The sequence below is a fragment of the Acinonyx jubatus genome, chromosome A3, assembly GCF_027475565.1.
Source record: "Acinonyx jubatus isolate Ajub_Pintada_27869175 chromosome A3, VMU_Ajub_asm_v1.0, whole genome shotgun sequence".
NCBI classification, from domain to species: domain Eukaryota; kingdom Metazoa; phylum Chordata; class Mammalia; order Carnivora; family Felidae; genus Acinonyx; species Acinonyx jubatus.
The window spans coordinates 23,069,568-23,092,100 of NC_069388.1; the positions used below are offsets into that span (position 1 = coordinate 23,069,568).

Sequence of the window (22,533 nt, forward strand, 5' to 3'; positions counted from 1 at the left end):
TATGGTAAATACAGGTAGACAGGAGGAGGAAAATTTTAAATAAATTTTTCACTATGAATAGTTTCTTTAAAGTTTATTTATTTTGAGAGAGAGCACTCAAACAAAGGAGAGGCAGAGAGAGAGAGAATCCCAAGCAGGCTTCACACTGTCAGCACAAAGCCTGACACATGGCTCAATCTCACAAACTCTGAGATCTTGACCCAGGCCAAAATGAAGAGTCTGGTGCTTACGTGATTGAGCTACCCAGGAGACACTATTTTGAATAGTTTTAGATTTAGAGAAAGTTTGCAAAGATAGTACAGTTAGATGTCCATTACCCAATATCCTCTAATTTTAACATCTAGTATAAAACTTGGCATATTTGTCAAAACTAAGGGATTATTAACATCTGTACATTAGTATTAACTAAACTTCAGATTTTATTCAGATTTCACCAACTTTCCCACTAATGCCCTATTTCTATTCCAGAAACCAATTCTGGATACCATATTGCATTTAGTAGGTTTCATTTTTAATGCACTATATTATAGCTACAAAGAGGATATATAATGAAGAATAGGTTTGGTTTAAAAGTGAGACAGGGTTTTCTAATTTGTGTTTTTGGCATACTGAGCTAGCACCAGGCAAGTTTGCCACGCAAATCTTCCCAAAAGCTTGTTGGAGCTGTGGAAATATAGTCCCTGATTTTTTTACTCAGTTGACTTCTCACTTGCTGATTTGGAAGATTAGTTCAATTTTGGTAATAGTCATCATGTTGAAAACTAGCCTCTGTACTCCAGAGCTGTAATATAACAGGAAGACAGAGTTTGGGGATAAAGAGGAAAGGTAGTTTTATTACTTCCAGGCAAAGGAGGCTGCAGCAGACTTAATGCCTTCAAAACTGCAGACCCACTCTGGATAAAAGGCTAAGGAGTTTTATAGGAAAATACAGGATCTGGGTGGTTTGGATAGGAACCTGGTAGCACTTGAGCCGTATTGGTTAGGTCTTCATCGTGGTCTCATGACTAGCGCTGGCAATGGCCATCTGAGTCTCATTACTAGACATACATTGAGGTAAGCGAGAGGTCAACATTGATGCGGAGTTCCTGGAACAAATGATTCTACCAAAACAAAAAAAAAAAACACAAAAAACAAACAAAAAAACAAAACAAAAAGAGGGTAGGCAGAAGCTTTAAGAATGAGGAAGAGAGGGAAAATATTGTTCAAAGTCAAGCCTTGCTGAAGCATGAATGTATCCATCTTAATTTCTATCCATCTTTACATTTCTATAATGGTTTCAATCACGATAATTGAGTATAGGCAGGGGGAGTGCACAGCATGAGAATAATTTTTTCTATAATATAGTAATACTAAATACTAAATACAATACTTAATACTAAGATGCAGTCCGTTAATGAACACTAGTGGGTAAGGCTCCCTGGATTTACATTTTTAACTGGGAAAAAAAAATTAGGTTTTGGTTCTTTTGTTAGGGCATCGCCAACAGAACCGGGCACTACTTTGTGGTCCATTTCATCCTCGACACACTGCGCGAAGAAGGCATTATTTCTTCTCTTAATAAGAAGTGAAGCAATTTGCACAACGTTCCGCAGTGAACGGACCACCCAGGTACTCCTCCCCATCTCACCGAGCAGCGCCTTTCTCCTAAGGCGGGGCTAGTGCGCAAACGTCGTACGTACGGACTCAAAGCTCCTCTCGCCACAAATACCCGCAACTTCCGGGAGATTGCTCAAGAACCTCCCGGCGCTTGCGCCGCGCCGCCCCGTGATGTCACCACTCCGTCCCGCCCCTGCTGGAACGCGGAGCTGCCGAGCGGGCTGTCGGCCATTTTGTGAAGCGGCGAAAGAGGTGGTGGCTGCTGTGGGCTCCGGGAAGCCGTTCGGGCTGGGGCTGTCGGCCGCGGGGCGGAGGCACTCGCGCGGGGGGTAACTCGGGTCTGGGTTCGGGTGCCGCGCAGCTCTCCCCGGTAAGACTCCCGCAGCCCGGAACGGGCGGGGCTGTGCGGGGCTCGAGCCGCCCCTTGGTGGCCCGGGGCGGGGCCTTCGGAGGCCTCCGAGCCCGCCGCAGCGAGCGCCCCACACAAAAGGGTCGCGGCATGGCTGCGGGGGCTTGGGGCGCCGTGTGCGCCTTTGAAGCCTGAGAGGATGCAGGAAGGACGCAAGAGAGGATAAGCCTGCATACCGAAGTGGGGACGAGGCCATAGTGAGGACGCCCCCGTGGTCTGAGGGAGGAGGCCACAGCTGGGTGGCCCAGCGGCCTGAGAACTAACGGGGATTGCAGTGAAAACACACCTACATCCCGAATGAGCCAGATTTTCTGCGCCTCCCAAAAGAGACAGAGATTGTAACTCCATCTCTGTGTCCCGAACTGAGGAGATAAACGTAGTGAGGACACTCCCTTCTTCCGAAGTGGAAAGGAGGCCCCGGTGGCCTAACAGGAAAAGGGGACTACAGTCAGGACACATCTATGGGGAGGAAGCTGTAGTCGTTACACTCCTCTGAGTCTAGGAAGGAAGTCAAAACTGGTCGCCTTCGTGGCCTGAAGGTGGAGGGGGTTGCAGGGAAATGCTTCCCAGGCTCAGCGCTGGGCGGGGCTTACCCTCGAGGGTGTCGGCGATTTGAGAAGCCGGCCTCTGTAGCGAGAAAAGTGGGGGTGAGTACGCCTCCCAGGCCTCTGAGAATTGTAGTGAGGTACCAGATCTTTGGTCCCCAAGTCGGGAAGGGGCTGCAGTGAGGACCACCTTTACATATCCCTTGGGAGAGAGCCTCCCGCTCTGAAAGAGGAGGAGGTGCAATAGAATGTGGAGGTTGGGTGCTTTTGATGAGTGAGTTGAGTTTGTCTAGCGGAAGCTGGAGGTGCTAGTTGGCAGCCACGTGAAATAGATGGGAGGGGCTTTGAGGATCTACAGGTTAGTGTTGGGGTTGGATACCAGTGCAGGAGGCTTAGCTGCCAGATTGCAAATGCATGGACTTTATGTGTGCCTGTAATGTGTGCTTTATAGTGAAAAATCTAAGCGGCTACGGTGAAGGTTACTTTCGGTTATTCAGCACAAAACATGCTGGGAGTTTTGTATACTGTGTTGCAGGCTCCGTAGGAGAGGTTTCTGGACCCTAGAACCGTCCTAACACCCTGGATTTCCAGAGGTGACCTAATGTAAATTGTGGTAGTTGTTCGGAACCATTCTGTATTATTCAAGAATAGTGTAATTCCGCTCAATATAACCCGAGAGAAAGTAATTGCAACTGAAGGACTGTTGAAGGAGAGACTTATGACTGGAGTATTTCTCTTACAGCTTCTTGATTGAATGGTTTAAAATGGTGTGATTTTTGTAAAATGCAGTGTTAGTAACATGTATTGCCTTGGACTTTGTAATCTAGTTTGTATTGTTAATGTATTTCAGAGCGTTTGCAGTTGAAAAGTGTCCTACAAGTCTGCACATACAGGCTTATTGTTTCGTGTTTGTTTGTTTGTTTGTTTAATTACAGAAATATACAAGACTGGGTTGTACTTGTTTTTGAAATTTGGTGGTTTTGAACGAAAGGAGGATTTCTGGACTTTGTGGGAAGTAATTGTGTTCAGGCATCTTCCAAGATTATAAAAAGTTGAAAGAACTGTTACAGGTGGTTATAATAATTTTATGGTAATTTTTTAAGAAAATGAAATGTTTGCCCTGTTTGTATAAAGGTTGAGGGATGTGCTCAGTATTATTACTGGAAATTTTTTTTAACGTAACAGGGAATGCATTTATATTATCTTTATATGCTCAATTAAGTATTTTATGGATTGTAATGCATCATTTGTATTTTTCTTATGATATCTGTTAGGTGAAAAATGTGAAGGTTGAGAAACCATTGTGGTGATTACTTGGGACATATTTGTTATTTGCTAATATCAGTATACTTCTGGCTTCTTTCACTTTCTTGTGACATGCCAAATGTTTCAGTGTTTGCATATTGCGAGTTTGGGGGTTATTGGTACAATTTTTAGATGTGAAACTTGATTTTGTCAGCCAGTGTGTTCCTGGAATTCGGTGACCATGTTCATACTGTTTTCATTCCATTTTGTAGAGAGCCACTTCATCTTTCAGCTTGAATGAATGTTTTCCTCCGTAGATGTTGTAGAAAGAACTTCTAAGAGTCAGTAATGGTTGCACAAAAGATGCTTTTTAGATATCTATCCCTAAAATCTAGAGACTGTCGTCCATTTCTGTATCTTCTGCCCCAGCCACAAGTGCTTAATAAATGTTCGTGATATAAATGAATGTTAAATATTTTAGGTCAGCTAAACAGAAAAATAACTTCACCTAATTGATAGTTTAACACACTTTACTACCACCGCTCATATACCTTCTGGTTTGCAAAGAGTTTATTTTATTAAATTTCAAGCCACCTTTCAAGTCTTAAGACCGATAGGGAGGGTTTACATGGTTGGCTAGGTTAGAAGTAATATTGTTGCTTTTAAGTTTAAATCAAGTAAGATGATGGACATATTTATTGGCATGGGGGGGGGATTGAAAAATAATATAGTCGTTTTGGCAGGAGGAATATATCTCTTATTTAGAAATGTCTTTTGGTTTGCTGCTTTTGATAACTGACTGCAGGCTAATGGGAAAGTTGAGTAACAAGCTATCTAAAGGATTCATGTCCCTCAGTGTCAGAAGAATTGTTTCATTAAGAATGATTCCAGAATCTGAAGTGTGATCCATTTGGGGTTGGGAACACAATCAAGTGGATGAAGCTGTTGGTTTTTTTTTTTTTTTTTTTTTTTTCTGTAATGCCTACCATACTGTGATTATTCGGCTTATGGCATTGTACCCATTATGATTGGTTCTCTGTTGCTCGTGTCTGAGGTGACATTTGAGGGGTGCTGCTTTTTGTATTTTTTGAATCTAAAGAACTTTGGCTCTTGTGTATCTGATTACTGAACAAAGTTAAAATTCACTTTTTGATGTTTATCACCAGATGAAGAGTGGAAATGGTTAAGTTCTGGTTTGTACCTTGACTTCCTGATAAAGAGGATTGTTGTCATTTTATTCTGAAATCTCAAATGGTTGAAATGGCTAGTAAATAAGAAAATATGTCGTGTCATAATATGCTAAATGTTCATAGCAAGTATTTGTAATTTGTTCATGTTTCTGGTATTTGTAAAGCTGAAGTAAAGCCACTATGTTAGGATTAATTCCTAACATAAAGCAGAAAAATATACTAGAGCAATCTTCTTGTTTTAGATCTTCTGATACAAGTGAATTTAATGGCACTTTGGGCCCATTTTCTCCTTCCTATCTTTATGCTTTATGAATAGGTTAAAAAAATATGTGCTTTAGATGTTTTGTTTCATAGAATTGTTTTCAGTCTTACCCTTCTAAAATTCACGAAAGCTTAAGCTGGTTGGAGTGGATTTTTCATGTTGGGATCCTTCATTCCATTGCTAGCTGATAATTTAGAACCCAGGGATGAGTAGGTTCTTGGAAAACAGTGGTGCCTCTTAAATTGTTGTGCTCTTTACAAAGTGAGGTGTTGAAAACAAAAGCACTCAGTTCTTAGTTTTGATTTACTTTGTCCATTTGAAGGAAGAGGTGGAACACCAAGAGTTGTGAGCTTCTAGCTTCTAGCCTGAACTTTTCTGCATATTTTTCCTTGGTATGGATTGATATGGATATGGGCCTTCCCCTTTGCTCAAATAGAAAAGATTCACAAATTTATGCCTAGATTGATTTTGTATTTTATTTTATTATTTATTTTTAAATGTTTATTTATTTTGAGAGAGAGAGCTCAAGCAAGGGAGGGGCAGAGAGAGGGGGGTACAGAGGATCCAAACGGGGCTCAAACCCACAAGCCTTGAACCCACAAGCCATGAGATCGTGACCTGAGCTGGAGTTGGATGCTTAATCAGCTGAGCCACCCAGGCACCCCCCTGATTTTGGAATTTAAAAAAATTTGAACGAGGCATCTGCCAAATTCACCTGGGCCTTTCAACTTTTTCTTGTGGAATGAGACATTTCCTTGTTATAGTAATTTCTGGCAACCCTTTAGAAATTTTTTGAATGTAGGCCTGGTGTGTTCCTTTGGGCTTAACTGGCTGACTCTGATCTTGTTCCTCTCCAGATGGACATATGGAACCTTGTTGGGTCTGGAAGGGAAGAAGCTGGGGAACCTGTTTCCCTTATTATCTTCAGGGCACATGTCCTGGCCCCATACCAGACATTTTGAATTGGAATCTCCAGTAGGAGATCATCTGTTAATCACAAATGCTTAACTAGAAAATTACTCTGGTTCTGTTGGTCATAGAGTCCAACTAGTACATTTAGAAAATAATATTGCAGAAATTCTTGCTCTTCTCATTGAGCACAGCCTTTACCTAAAGCAGGCTTTTTTCTATTTCATGCTTCCCTTTGTGACCTGTTAGATAAACTTTTAGGTGTGGCTTTTAAATAAAGAGTTTTAAAACTCTTTAAACATAATTAGAACTGATTTGTACAACATATAAAAGAATGGTACAGTGCTCTGGGCTTTTGAAAGCATTGTTAATGACATTTGCATAGCTTTTGTGACAAAAAAAAATCTCATTCTTAAGTAATTTGAGTAATTGTTTACAAGATGTTTAGCTCGTCCTTTAGAAAAAGTTTAGAGTAACACTAAAAGTTTTTAAAGTTTTACTTTTTGGTGATGAATATTAAGCACTGGTGGTATCTTGAAAGATAGTTAAAAATGTGCATCATTCTAAGTAGTATTCTATTGGTAATCTTAATACTTAACAGTGACATTTTTTTTCTCTGTTTCTCTAAATTAAAAAATGGTCTTTTGAAAGTAATTGTCTGATCATTTGGTTTTCTGTGTTGCTTGTGAATTGTTTATAACTTCATGGTTTGGGAGAAATTCCAGTAAGACATGAGTGACTCGTTTTTACTTTGGGAGGTATTCTTAATATGCCAGACATTTTTAGTTTAGTTTTTTGTTTGTTTTTTGTTTTTATGAGTTTCTTGGAACAGTTTTGGTGTTAGAAGGAAAAAGTACTTTTCCTTAAGATTTTGAACCCCACTGGTTTTAAATAGGAATTAGTCCTTAGAGCCTGAACTTTCTCTTCATTTATATTTCTTGGTTCTTGATGCTATTTTGGTGCAAAGGAAAATATTTTGAAAGTAATTCCAAGAATTTCTATAAGTACACTTGAATTGATGACTGTCATTTGTCTTGGAACTGTTATTGTGCAAACTTGTGCTTCTTCATCAAACATTTGGTGGGACCTAAGGAAATAGGTCATAGTTGGACTTGTGTTGATGGAATTTTCTGGACTGGTTTAATCATCAAGTAATAAAAGTAATTATCAACTGTGAAGCTGAGCTTTATGATTGTTTTCGTTTTTAATTGATTCATTCTTGGACTAATTTATGGCACATTCTTTATGTAAATATATTATGTTTTGAGAGATACTCAAATTTGAAAGCAATACCAAGTAAGAAGCATGTGTGGGATTTTGGTACATGTGTTTCTTTCTTTCTTCTTCTTTTTTTTTTTATATGCATTCTAATGAAGTACTCTGGTGGTTTCAGACTCGCCTTCATAATGTACAGTTCAGTGTGGCCTGTGCGTGTTGTTTTGTGTTTCCTGCATTGATTTTTGCCTCCATTTATTCTCTATTGCAGTCTAAAAGTTGGTTTTAATTGGTTGCCCACAGGATTGACTTGGCCTCTACTTCTTGTTAAGAAAATACATCTCTTGTTTTATCAGGTAAGAGATTTTGAATAGAGGGTTTGTTTTTATACAAATTAAAATGGGATAGCTTATTTAGTAACATGAAAATATGTGTAGCAGCTGAATTGTGGGGGATTTTCTTTTGCTTTTTTTTAACAGTCTTATCTGAGGGATGGGGGTGGGGTGGACTGGGTGCTTTGAACAGTTGTTGCTTTCTTTGGGGGTCAGTCTTATTTAGATGCATTTCTCCTGCTGAATTCCTGATTATTAGGCAGTAAGTAGCTGTTTTTTTTCCTCATTGTAGCATTCTAGACTAATTACAAATATAGGTGCTTGTTATTGGTATGGTTTTTTAATATTCCTTTGAGGTATAGGTATAGATAATGGGTCATATGTTTTAGAATACATATTTTGACTTTAGATGGAACTTTAGTGATTGGAATCTAACCCTCTTGTTAAATAACAAAGGTAGGCTCAAGGTAGTTGAAGTGACTTACCTGTCAAACAGGCGCTTAGTAGCAGAATAGCAGATCTTAACTTCATATTTTTTTGGAACCTGAAAACTGTTTTTCACTTTAGATGGCTTTATGAATAAGTCTTATGCTCTACTTTGGTTTAATCCTCAGCCCTTTTTCTAGCTGGTAATCTGGGCAGATTTTCAGTGTCATGTTTTCGTATGTACTTTGCGCAGACTTTCACTACATCCCTTCTCTTAGTAGCAGATGGTTTTTGAAGAGTTGCTGTGTGTGTCACTTTAGCCCTGTGTTTAATTTTTCTGTTCTTGGGACCATATCAAATTCCCATTTTACTGTCCCAGTGTAAACTAACATCTCTATCTCTGAAGTCTTTTTGGGTGCCTAGACTACTTATCCATGATGTTTCCCCCATATAGTGAATAAATGATTAAGCATTTTTTAAAGTTGAACGGGAATACTGTCTTAATTTTGCATATAGCTAATATGCTAGAGATAGTAAGGAAAGAGAATTTAATGACTTGGAGTTGTCTTGATGAGCTTTCATATAGATTGCTAAGTAGTAAATAAGAGAAAAGAGTTTGTTGGTGTGATTAATTTTTTTAGTATTAATTTTTCTTGCTGACTCTTGCAAACCAAAGACGAAAGGCTTCCCTCCTCACCCAGATTTCTAGTGTTTTAGAATGGTCTCATAAGAGCATTTTCTGTTTGCCAATCCATCTTTCTGGATTAAATTTGAAAGTAGCTTTTATTTTTGTGTATGTGTGTGAGAAAACTGTCAAAGCCAAACAGTATATTTCTGTTTTATGTACAGCAGTCATAATGGTTGAGATATAATTACAGATTTTATTTCATCAAATTGATATTCACATAATATTTGACATGAAAAACTATTTTCATGAGGTTTACAGGATTCTTAGAGCTTGCAGCAGGAAACTTTGGTCTTTTAATGTTCCTGTTTGAAAGGTGTTAAAACCAAACTCCAGTCATTTATAATTTTCCTGAGGTCCCAGAGCTAGTTATATATGTATATGTTTTTTAAAGTTTATTTATTTTGAGAGAGAGTCGGGGAGGACCAGAGAGAGAGAATCCTAAACAGGCTCCATGTTGTCAGCGCGAAGCCTGATCATGGGGCTCAAATTTACAAACTGTGAGATCATGACCTGAGTAAAAGTCAGACCCTTAACCAATCGACAGAGCCACCCAGGTGCCTCTAATAGGTTTATATTTATAAAGTTGATATTTAAGATGGATTGGAAAATACCCTAAGTTATTGACCACATAAATTTCAAATTAATATTTTTTCTAGTCCCAAGAATTTGTTTTGTATCAGTTTACAAAGGGCTGCCCTTGCATTTACACTTGAAAGCCGTAAGAACTGAAATAGTGAAATTTTACTTAAATCTGGGAGAAACTTTTCTTTTCGACTAGTTAAACATGAGACATCTAAGGAGATCAGTGAGTTCCCAGAAATTCCACAGGAATTACATTGGGTAGGAGACTATAACAATCACTGAATAAAGTTTATATACCCTAGTTCTTTTAAAACAAAAAAATACCTTTTTTTTTTATTATCAGCCTTTTGTGAGAAAAATGAATGTGTGTGTGTGTATTGGTAGGTTTGGGAATGAGTCATTGGATCTGAGTTTTAATTAAAATAGCTTTGGTGAATGGCACTGTAACCAGGTTCTATTTTTTGGAGTGACGACTATGGATAACTAAGATTTTGGCTATTTGATTCAGTAGTTCTTTGGATTCTTCGTATGTATTAATCTTGTTTGTAGTAACTAATTCCATATGTAGTTTTCTTTAATAAATAGAGCTGTAATGCAGATTGAAGAGTTTTAGGATGAAATATGGAATCAGTTCTCATTTGAGACTTGAATCTACTTTAGTGTTAATTATTTGTAATTCATTAGTATTCCAGTTTCCTGTTTCTCTTTTGCATTTTGAGATTGAGTCATATAAAATGACACTGATAATTCTACAAAGTTGTCAAGTTTATAAAGGAAAATGCTAAGTCACTTTTAAATATTAACTTTGATACATCCTTTGCATGCTTTCCTCCTGCAGACTGTTAAACTTTGTGTCCTGATCTGACTTACACATTTCTTTTAAATCTTACTGAATAATTAGTGGTCTGAGTGATATAATTGGTGATTTTACTTTCATTATGGTGGTTTTTTTTTCCTGAAACTTTTGAGTCATAGGACTGAACTTCTAACTGTTTACAGAATTAATGCCTTTTGGAAGTTGAAATTGTCTAGGTTTTACATTGTAAACGGCACATAATATTCAGTTTTTAGAATATTCAAATTAAAAAAAAAAACAAACCCTACATTGCTTGAGATAGTTTGAGGGCCTAATAAGGTAGCTGGTCATTCTTGTAGCTAAAAACTTGGTGTGATGAACAGGAGTCTGACCTGGCCGTTGCCTTTTCTCATCTGCAGGTGTGTGTGGTTTCAGCGCAGCATGGCTGTGGTCATCCGTTTGCAAGGTCTCCCAATTGTGGCGGGGACCATGGACATTCGCCACTTCTTCTCTGGATTGACCATCCCTGATGGGGGCGTGCATATTGTAGGGGGTGAACTGGGTGAGGCTTTCATCGTTTTTGCCACTGATGAAGATGCAAGGCTTGGTATGATGCGCACAGGTGGTACAATTAAAGGGTCAAAAGTAACACTTTTGTTGAGTAGTAAAACGGAAATGCAGAATATGATTGAACTGAGTCGTAGGCGTTTTGAAACTGCCAACTTAGATATACCACCAGCAAATGCTAGTAGATCAGGACCGCCACCTAGCTCAGGAATGGGTGGCAGGGTAAACTTGCCTACAACAGTACCTAACTTTAATAATCCTTCACCCAGTGTAGTTACTGCCGCTACATCGGTTCATGAAAGCAACAAAAACATACAGACATTTTCCACAGCCAGCATAGGAACGGCTCCTCCAAATATGGGGGCTTCTTTTGGGAGCCCAACGTTTAGCTCAACCATTCCAAGCACAGCGTCTCCAATGAACACAGTCCCACCACCACCAATTCCTCCAATCCCAGCGATGCCATCTTTGCCACCAATGCCGTCCATTCCCCCAATACCAGTTCCTCCTCCGGTACCTACATTGCCTCCTGTGCCTCCTGTGCCCCCAATCCCCCCAGTCCCTTCTGTGCCACCCATGACCCCACTGCCACCCATGTCAGGCATGCCACCCTTGAACCCGCCACCTGTGGCCCCTCTACCTGCTGGAATGAATGGCTCTGGAGCACCTATGAATCTGAACAATAACCTGAACCCTGTGTTTCTGGGTCCATTGAATCCTGTTAACCCTATCCAGATGAACTCTCAAAGCAGTGTGAAACCACTTCCCATCAACCCCGATGATCTGTATGTCAGTGTACATGGTATGCCCTTTTCTGCAATGGAAAATGATGTCAGAGATTTTTTCCATGGGCTCCGTGTTGATGCAGTGCATTTGTTGAAAGATCATGTAGGTCGAAATAATGGGAACGGATTGGTTAAATTTCTCTCCCCTCAAGATACATTTGAAGCTTTGAAAAGAAACAGAATGCTGATGATTCAACGCTATGTGGAAGTTAGTCCTGCCACAGAGAGACAGTGGGTAGCTGCTGGAGGCCATATCACTTTTAAGCAAAGTATAGGACCTTCTGGACAAACCCATCCCCCACCTCAGACACTTCCCAGGTCAAAATCGCCCAGTGGGCAGAAAAGGTCGAGGTCAAGATCACCACATGAGGCTGGTTTTTGTGTTTACTTGAAAGGGCTACCATTTGAAGCAGAAAACAAACATGTCATTGATTTTTTTAAAAAGTTGGATATTGTGGAAGATAGTATTTATATCGCTTATGGACCCAATGGGAAAGCAACTGGTGAAGGCTTCGTAGAATTCAGAAATGAGGCTGACTATAAGGCTGCTCTGTGTCGTCATAAACAATACATGGGCAATCGCTTTATTCAAGTTCATCCAATTACTAAGAAAGGTATGCTAGAAAAGATAGATATGATTCGTAAAAGACTGCAGAACTTCAGCTATGACCAGAGGGAAATGATGTTAAATCCGGAGGGGGATGTCAGCTCTGCCAAAGTCTGTGCTCACATAACAAATATTCCATTCAGCATTACCAAGATGGATGTTCTTCAGTTCCTAGAAGGAATCCCAGTGGATGAAAATGCTGTACATGTTCTTGTTGATAACAATGGGCAAGGTCTAGGACAGGCATTGGTTCAGTTTAAAAATGAAGATGATGCACGTAAGTCTGAACGCTTACACCGTAAAAAACTTAACGGGAGAGAAGCTTTTGTTCATGTAGTTACTCTAGAAGATATGAGAGAAATTGAGAAAAATCCCCCTGCCCAAGGAAAAAAAGGGTTAAAGATACCTGTGCCAGGTAATCCTGCAGTTCCAGGAGTGCCCAGTGTGGGAATGCCCAATGCGGGAATGCCTAATGCGGGAATGCCCAGTACAGGAATGCCCGGTACGGGAATGCCCGGTGCGGGAATGCCTGGTGCCGGAATGCCCGGTGCTGGAATGCCTGGTGCCGGAATGCCCGGTGCCGGAATGCCTGGTGCGGGAATGCCCGGTGGAGGAATGCCTGGTGCAGGAGGTGAAGAACATGCCTTCCTGACTGTAGGATCTAAGGAGGCCAACAATGGGCCTCCATTTAACTTTCCTGGTAATTTTGGCGGGTCGAATGCCTTTGGGCCACCACTCCCTCCTCCAGGATTAGGAGGGGCCTTTGGTGATGCTAGGCCTGGTATGCCTTCAGTTGGAAATAGTGGTTTGCCTGGTCTAGGACTGGATGTTCCAGGTTTTGGAGGTGGACCAAATAATTTAAGTGGGCCAGGATTTGCAGGAGGCCCTCAGAATTTTGGAAATGGCCCTGGTAGTTTAGGTGGCCCCCCAGGTTTTGGAAGTGGCCCTCCTGGTCTTGGAAGTGCACCTGGGCATTTGAGTGGGCCGCCAGCCTTTGGGCCTGGCCCTGGGCCTGGGCCTGGCCCAATTCACATTGGTGGACCCCCTGGCTTTGGATCTAGTTCTGGAAAACCAGGACCAACAGTAATTAAAGTGCAGAATATGCCCTTTACTGTGTCTATTGATGAGATTTTAGATTTCTTTTATGGCTATCAAGTGATCCCAGGCTCAGTGTGTTTAAAATACAATGAAAAAGGTATGCCCACAGGCGAAGCCATGGTGGCCTTTGAATCTCGGGATGAAGCCACAGCTGCTGTCATTGACTTAAATGACAGACCTATAGGTTCAAGGAAAGTAAAACTTGTCTTAGGGTAGCTGTTCACATCAATTCTTTATAGGGTAGGTCTTCATAGTGCTGTGATTAATGCATCCAGATTGTTTTCCTAGTATTTCCAGGTTAGAACCTGTGGATTGTTTCAATTGCATATAGATTGGTTTCTATAACATAGAGCATTGGTTGACTGTTTACAGAAGATTCACTACCAGTATAAATATTGCTGTATGTTACAGTAAAGCTATCTGGAGAGAACACAAAAATGATTTTGGCATACCATTAGAGAAACCATTTGTAAAACACAAATGACCATATAAAGCTTATCAAGGAGTCTCTAGATTGGTTTTGTTTTATATCTTATGAGATGAAGAAAATAGAAATGTCAATAGAGCTCATTAAGGGTGCTCTTGCCAGCTGCTGAAAAATAGAAGTTGGCTACTCTTGGAATTTGGTTTAAAGCTGGACAGATTTGCTTTGTTATAGGGTCAAAGCTTTGTCTAAAGTCCTCATTTTCTTTTAAAATTGAATAAAATCTCTGTATACAGATTCACTGTATGTACCTTTATTGCTTCTTGAGGGTTCTTGCTGTATAGACAGTCCTGCTTTGAAGTTGCTGCTTTTTTGTTTGCCTAATTGACTCATTTGTAAATGAGCAGAACTGTTCTTGTTGTTGTTGTTTTAATATAAAACTCCACACTTGGTTTGTGCTATAACCTTGAACTTTGATTTCTAATGTCACACTTAAAACTGTGTGAAATAAGTACTTTTGCCACAAAAATAAAATATGGAGTCCTCTACCTACCAGAGCCTTTTTGGTTTGACCGCCACGTTTTAGTTTAGTCAGTTTAAAAATTGTTCATGTTGTTTGGATGGCATCAAAAACCCGAAACCACTTGTAATAATCATTGCTTAAGATGCTGGATTTGAAGTCCTCTCCATGATGGACTGATATTCTGGCAATTTTGTTCTGTCCCAAATTTGTGTGAAATTTTGGCCTGTAACTAAACAAAGAGGGTCCATTTATAAGAAAGAGCATTATTATATCTAGTTTTGTTTTTTTTTTAACTGAAGTTGAAATTGTTAGCTTTGTTAGCAATAGTGTTACAGAATAAAAGATCCATAAGCGGTTCCATAGATGTGCATTTAATCCTGTTACTTTGGGGGCTTTTTGGTCTAGTTGTTTGATCAGGAGCCTATTTATAAAAATTCTTCATAAGGAGTACAAGTGCAGCTGCCAGAGGGGAGAGAAGTGAGACTCTTTGCCCTTTTCATACTCTTTTCTTTGGCATTCAGGACACTAAGGCAGGAGGACCACATGGGTTCTGGTTGGTAAGTGTCCTTGTCATGAAAACATTTGCCTTACAACATCCTGCTCACTGATACAAAAGGCTCTACTTATGGTTACTTTCCTTCTTAGTTAAAATGTTCTAAAGATGTGTCACATTATATTATAAACATATGGAATGGGAGATTGGTGAGATACCATGAAAAACAAATTTTGTCTTACTTGGGCCTCTGTCTTGGTTTGAAACATTCCCAACATTTCCTGCAAATCAATGTACTTACAAAGGGGTCAGCCTTTTAAAAGAAGTATTTCCTGTTTAAAAAAAAAAAAATAGTGCCTTTTTGGTGTTGCAAGTCAGTGGAACACTGAAATACAGAGTCTCGTATAATTTAGAGTTAAGAGTGGTAACAGTTTCATTTGTGTGATAAGATTTGGAGAGACTTTTCATCACTACAATCTTAGAGGATTGACAGTACAGGATTTTTTGTTTAGGGAGAGGATTATTTAGACTTTCAAAGAAGACATGGCTGTGTTGTGGGTCTTTTGACAATTCATGAATGCATATTCGCTTTGACAGATCACTAGATATTGCCTCCTCAACTAAAAAAGCAATATGATGTTTATATATGCTGTTCAATTTAAGTTTTCTATTAAGTAATCATTTCTCATTCCAAAGACCAAGTGCAGAAAACTTCAGCGCTGCTTGGGAGTCTTATTTCAACTGCAGTTTATTTTCCCCATTGGAGAGCTGACTATTTTCATTTTAGAAAAATGGGTTGTTTGAAGATGAAAGCCTTTTATCTTTTTTCCACAGTTTATTTTGGTTATATGTTCGTACAATCTTATTAAATATTTCATATACTTTATTGCAACTACTTTGTTATTTCTACATCTTAGATAAATGCTAAAAAGGAAAACTTGATTTCATTGTTCATCAAATTAAATAAATTAAGAAAATAGTGGTTTGTGTAGAAATTGGAGAGAACTGTGTTTCATATTTGGTTGAGTCACAACAGTGCTTCTCGTTGTGAAATGTAATTAAATGCTTTGCCCTCTGGAACTTGATTTTTGTGTATCTGAGACTTATTAATATAGTGCTAACTGCTAAGCATACTGTTCATCTTGTTCTGGGCATTGGAGTTTGAGTTTTAAAAAATTCTTGAAAATATGCTCTGTGAAATTATTCATACCTCTCTTCCTGCAAATTTTCTCATAACTAGGTTTGGGGTAAAAATGAATTTCTTTCTCATTTGCTTTGTATGGTATGAAGGATTTGTAAAGCTTTGCTTAAAGTTGTGTGCATTTGTAAACACTATCATGATATTTTCAATTTTCTGTGTAAATTTTGTCTGTTTTTGGTGACATGAACGGAAGAGAATCTTTTCCTTTAGGATTAATTCCCTCCTCACCCCCTTGCTGGGTGTTTTGGTTTTTTTAGTTTAAAGGATTAGAGAAATCTACAAAATGTATTTTATAAATAAGCAATTTTGTAAACTTTTTCTGAACTCGGGTGAAACGTTTAGTTCACAAGCAAAATTTGGAGGTGTACTCTGTGTTTAATACTGTAGTTTGGATGTATAATTATTAGTGGGGTTTTTTTTTTGTTTTGTTTTGTTTTTTTAACGCAACACTGTTCAGTGAAATGTAGTTCCTAGCTTTGTGCTCCAAGTTGTCAAAGCATCAACCGTGAAAATTGCATTAGGAAACTTTTTATTCACAATTTCAGAGAGTAATGTTCAGTGTAATTAGGTCAGTCTTAACACACTGGATGAAAATCTAGGGCCGTGTATGTACGTAAGCAAATATACCTTGGATAAAATAAGGATCCATGAAAGCCTTAATCAAACTCAAAGTCCTTTTTATTGGATTCTGTCATTGTGTACAGGCGTGGGTCAAGCGTTTAAAAATAAATCCACTCATCAATTTCAAGAACATTTAAAAATGAGTAAAGAAACTGTAAAGTTGCTGCTAGTTAAATCTTCTGTAAGAATTCCTGGCAGTGATCACTTTTAAAACTTTCCCACTCTTGCAAAATTACCACATTTAAGTAGTTTTACCGGCAGTTCTACAGTAGTCCAAGCTTTAGAAACCAAACACAATAAAACGATTCATTGCCAGTATAGCCACAACATTGCCAGCAAATACTGCCTTGGCATCATTCAGCAGAGGTTTTTGTTTATAAAGATGAAGTCTTGAATACTGTTCAATAAACTTGTCACAAAATAAAAGAGGCTGATGCTTTTAATGCTTTACACAAGAGTACTCTATTGAGCTATACCATCAGGGTTTTTTGTTTATTTGTTTTGTTTTGTTTTTAACTCCTACAAATACTTTGTGCCTTTGGAAAGATGGATTTGGTGATCTTGGAGGTAACCATTGTTGCTTATCCTTGTCTGCTAATGCTGAAGTGTGGAAAGAAGATACCTGGAACGGCAGGGAGGAAACTTGATTCTAGGTCAAATCTGTGGTATCCACCTTTTCAGACTTTTATCTTATGTGCTTTGCTAGCAAGCCACTTCGTTATGTGGACTCAAAGTATGAGAAACCAGATCTTCTTTTTACAGAGGGAGTCTTAAAGGGGGCTGTGAATTGTCTTTTTAAAAAACTGATTAAGAAATGGAAAAAGAAATCTTCAGAATGCATTGTCAGTTGCACATACTTCTAAAGCTTTTTCTTTTTTGTTTACTTATTCTTGTATTAGTATGTGAGGTGTTTTGAGGTGTGGGAGAGGAATCAAAAATACTGCTGCTTTCTGACATTGATGCTCTGGTTTTGTCCCTTCCACATTTTGTTCAACTGCTAAAAAAAATTAGCAAATGAAAAGTTTCCATAAACTCCAGAGGCCTTAAAAAAATCTGAATTGGAGTTGCAGATAAACTAGTGGGCTATTCCTTTTAACCAAGGCTCTTGAATAATATAACTTTTACCTTTATCACGAAAGTTTTTAGTCTGTTTTGAGTTTCAATACTGAAGTTGTTTTAGAGGGGTTTAGACTTAAACATACTTAATTCCAGGTGGTTGCTGAACTGTTCTAAAATTATGAAGGTTTGACTAAGCATTTGAAAAATCACAGGGTGAAATCAGCTGCCTACAGATACCCAGGATGGCCCTTACCATCTTAAAGGGATAGACCGTATGCTAATAATACATTTCGTTTTCTTGTTCAGGAGAGAGCCCTCATTTTGACTCATTGTTGTCTGCTTTCCAGTGTTTTACAGCAAGAAGTGGTTTAGCAGTTTGTGCATCACCACCATTCTCCTTACCCCCCAAAAGTAAAGCTTTTATGGGATATGAGAATCCGAATCTAAGAATACTCTTTTTAATTAAAAAATTGCTTGGTGTCAGTTTTGTCTTTTTAGTATAAAATCTGATAGATTGCATTGACTTATCTAAAATGTTCTGGAAAGAGTATACTCTGGTGGTGGCACAATTCTTTGATGCTATAGTGACTTTTCTGGAAAAACCCTTCTGTTTGTACCTGTTCATGTAAATGTTAATTCTTTACTGTGCTTCCTGGATTTATTCTTGTTGCCTTGAGCTACTTTATGCCAGATGATCTCAGAAGCTTCTTAGAATATGGCTCCTTTTCTGGATCAACGTAACTAACAATGAGCAACTAAGGTGGCACTGCTTTTCTACATATTGCTCTACTACTGAAGAGTACAGAAGGGGCAAAAAAATAAAGCCACTTGATGAAAGCATTCTAGCCCCAGGGGCAGAAATCTGGTGGCAGGAAATAGTGCTGAGGCAAATCTCATTAGCTGTTAATCTTTGAATTCTTTTAAGAGGCCCAGGAACCTTTCCCTAGTGAAAATGTTGATACTTAAATCATAGATACTAAGAAAAGTTGTAGAGAAGTGGCTAAATGACACAACAGACATTGGAATTGGCATCCCAGCTGAACCAGACATCTGGATTCTGATTTTAGTAACTTAATATTTCAAGTCATTTTTCCCAGTCAGCCAAAGGCTGTTTCATGTTGAGAGAAGGAGGAGGTGACTATTTGGGGAAAATAGAGGTATGACCAGCAGTGGAACATAATTCAGTATGGACAGAGTCAGATGTTGAAGAATTGTAACACTCCCAGGAGTAAGCTGTGCTATATTCAAACAGGCTGCCCTTAGTGTTTGATTCTCTCTACATTCTGATACTGCCCGTTTCCCGCCTTTTACCTGCTTACAATACTAAGTCTGCTGGTAACCAGGGCCATGAGTTTCTCACTGCTATCTCTGTAGTCTAGACTCTTAATGGTGGGGGGGTTGGGGGGGGGAGATGTGACCTCACTCACCATCTTCATAAATAAGATTTGTCATTTAAGCATTTGTGCTACATACCAAATGTAACAACCACATGTGCTACCATAAGTCACTTGTTAGTCCTTGCAGAGTGGGGAAGGCTTAAGGGTAAAGAAATTCAGCTACTTTATTAAGGGGTCTTAAATCATACTAACTGGTGCTGTTGCTGATTTCATTTTCCTTTCGTTCCACTTGGAAGTGAGTTAATGCCATCCTCCACTACACTCCCCCACATAGAGTGTTGCTGTACAGAGATGGTCATGTCCTTTATACAGAACTCTTTCTGTGGTGTGGGCCTATGGGACCATCAGGGTCCCTCTGCTATAAATCTGGCTAAAGTGGAAAGACTAATGCAGCTCTTTCTGAAGTAGATGCTTCCAGTTACCTTGCTTTGATGATCATTGAATTGACAGGTTGGAATTGGAAATGTCTTTTGCCTCTAAGCTTTTAAGACCGTTTCACATGGATAATCAGCTTAGCCCTAGCAGTAACCCATGCTGACTAAATTTTTTGAGCAGTCTTATGCGCCCAGTACTTCCATGCTGTGGTAGAAAAGGAAGCAAAATAAAATGCCTGTTCTTAAAGACCTAAGGTCTTAAATTATACAAGTAAGTGCTCCATTGTACTTGTGCATGTACAGGGTACACTCATGTCCCACAGGAAATGGATAAAGGGTTTCCTGGCCAGTTGCTAAATGGTCAGACAGAACAAGTGTAATGGAAGCCTTGTGTGTAAGCTGAGGGAAGGCATGATCTCTAACCAAGGTTCTTGGGGACGTAATGTTAATTTAGTAAAATGAAATGATTAATTGTGTGCGGGAACACAGTGGCACTACCTAAAATGGTATTTGTTCTGGAGGCTCTTAAAATTGTTCCATAACAGTGTAGCCTGAGTGGTGTGATTGAGCTGAATGGTGAGTAAGGCAGGCAGGTAAGGGTTGGTTCTAGGAATGTCCTGACCTAGCAGAGAGATAGAATCTTGTCTTTTTAATGACCTTTTGACTAGCTGCCGTATACCACTTCTTATAAACAAATGGCCTAATAAGATATTCATAAATGGTCCAGAATTAAGTGAATTCCTCCATCAATTTAACCAGTTGTATATAGTTGACTATCTGAAATTCATTTGGTAGTTTTAGCTTTTCTGAATGAGATGTCCACTACTTTGTTCTTGTTATTCCAGATCAGCACTGTCCAGTAGAGTTTTGTCCAGTGGAAATGTTCTCATCTGCATTCATATGCTGATTATTAGCCACTGTAGTAGCTACTATTTTTTTTTTAAAGTTTATTTATTTTGAGAGAAAGGGAGAGTGAATTCCAAGTAGGCTCCACTGACAGTGCAGAGCCAGACATGGGGCTCCATCCCACCAACCATGAGATTATGACCTGAGCTGAAATCAAGAGTTGGACCTTTTAACTGACTGAGCCACCCAGGTGCCCCTGTAGTAGCTACTATTAAATTTAATAAGCCACATGTGGCTAGTGGCTACCGTATCAAACAGCACAATTCTAGGTTCACAGAACAACAGAAAATTTGCTTTTCCATGTCTGATCTTTGGAGATTCCCCATGTTAGGCAACACTGTCCAATAGAAATAAGAGTCACTTATGCTATTTAAATTTTTCTAGTAGCCACGAAAAAGAAAAAAACAAAAACAAGTTAATAATACATTTTATTTAACTCAGTATATCCTGAAATGTTACCATTTCAGTATATACTCTATAAAAATTATTGAGTTTTTTTACCAAATTTTTAATGTGTATTTTATAGCACATTGTGATTTGAACTAAGCATATTTCAGGTGCTCAATATCCGCTTGTGGGTAGGAGGCCATCCTTTTGGACAGTACAGATTTAGAATATAAGAAAAGTTATCCCCTGTCATTTCTCTTAGCTGTGCTGCCTCTTTCAGCTGTGTGTTTACTTTTGAGTATTTGAATTTTGTTGTGTCCCTCCTAACCTTTCCCCTTCCTCTTATGTTGGCATGTTTTTTTGAGGCAGTTTATTTGCCTCAGTTAAGATTTTTATGGGCTACAGTTACCTTTTTCACTGACTAACTAGGTCTTACATTATAAACTTATTAATCCTGCATCAGAATCCAGCAGCAGAACTACAATCTTTTCCCTTCTCCCCACCCCACCCCATCCTGCACCCCATCTACAGTGGCAAGTGGGCAGATCAGTGTGTGTCTGTAATGTGGTTTCCTTATTGTTCAAGTCCTCTCTTTTATTTCCCAACTTCTCTAACATACAAATTCTGAAGAATAACCCATTTTAAGACCTCCTGTGTATCCCAAGTGGATTTATTCCAGTAAGGGGTGCTTGCATTATGAACAGTAGGTAGGTTTCTTTTTCTAAGGCTCTGGTCTGCTGCTGTTCACTCGGCTTCTTTATACCATACCTCACATTGCACACTGGAAATGCACTCGCTCTTGTCAATGCCCTTTTCCTGGAGTTGCTCAGGAAGGTGGTCCAGTACGGTTGTCTTCTACACTCTGCAGGCAATAGGCAGGAGTCTCGTTAAAAGAAGGTAGATTAAAAGAATGTAGATTCCAGCAGGGCAGGCTGGTGGGCAGAATTGGCGGCCTAGTAGGCGTTCTGTGTAAATTTTGGTATAAATCACATTTTCCTGAGAATGTGAATGCAGAATTTGTGCTTGTTATTTAAAGTTTATTTCTTTGATAAGTCCTACAAACGTGGAGTCCAGCAGTTCCTGTATTCCTGCCCTGACGGACAAATAGAACGTGTGGTAGATGCAGAATTATTTTCCATCAGTGTATAAGTCTAGTTGGTACAGGTCATGGGAAGAGACCACATGAGGCTCACTGCTCATGTGGAGTGGCCAGGTGGATTTCAGATTGGACTGGATTGCAAGGTGTGAGCTGTTGCTAAAATGGATGGAAAAGAACACATTTTTAGGCAGTTTGGTTGTGGTTCATTAGTTATCGTGGGTCCCAGGGCTAATCATTTCCTTTCTCTGGTCTTAGTGTTTTAGAAAATTAGATTAAGCTAGATAATCTGATTATACCCAGTTTCAAGCTTCTGTGAGCCTGTATACCCAGCCTTTCTGTTTCTGGAAGTTTGTAGGTAATTTGAACCTTAAAACTAAAGAAAGGCCAGTGGAACTCAAAATTTTGGTCTGGTGATGGCTCTTCTGCTTTTTCTGAGTGTGACAGCAGTCTCACACTGCAGCTTGAGAATTTCATTAGGAGAGAAAAGTAGGGAGGGCCTTCATTCCTGCCAGTTAGGTCCTCTGGGGCAGGTGGACCAGCAACATTTTTCTTGGTTGTCCCATGAACCGACAAGTTTGATGATGATACCACAAAAGGATCCATTTATGAGTACTGAGAATAGGATCAGTTAACACATTGTTGGGCACTTACTGTATTAGTGTCAGGCAGGGCATACTTTCCATCGTTGGCCTCATTTAATCCTCAAAATAACCCTGTAAAGTTGGCACTATGGTTATTATCCCCACCTTACAATTGGGGGAAATCCAGGGGAAAAGAAGCAAAGTGACTTGCTCAGT

At 39.2% G+C, this 22,533-nt stretch overlaps 1 protein-coding gene across 14 annotated transcripts in view; it reads left to right on the top strand.

Annotated features, from left to right (window-relative positions):
• The first annotated feature begins 1,713 nt into the window (after positions 1 to 1,713).
• The window catches only part of LOC106973876 (RNA-binding protein 12), a 34,932-nt gene continuing 14,112 nt past the window's right edge, over positions 1,714 to 22,533 (top strand). Inside the window, exons 1-4 of one of the 14 annotated variants that reach the window (XM_027069954.2) lie at positions 1,807 to 1,966; positions 3,486 to 3,620; positions 7,643 to 7,727; positions 10,615 to 20,664. In XM_027069954.2, coding sequence (XP_026925755.1) covers positions 10,637 to 13,468 — 2,832 coding nt within the window. In that variant the 5' untranslated portion in view covers positions 1,807 to 1,966; positions 3,486 to 3,620; positions 7,643 to 7,727; positions 10,615 to 10,636 and the 3' untranslated portion in view covers positions 13,469 to 20,664. Of the gene's footprint in view, positions 2,653 to 3,485; positions 3,621 to 7,642; positions 7,728 to 10,614; positions 20,665 to 22,533 lie in introns of those variants that run through there. The other 13 variants (XM_027069955.2, XM_027069957.2, XM_053200025.1 and 10 more) reach the window with 13 other exon arrangements.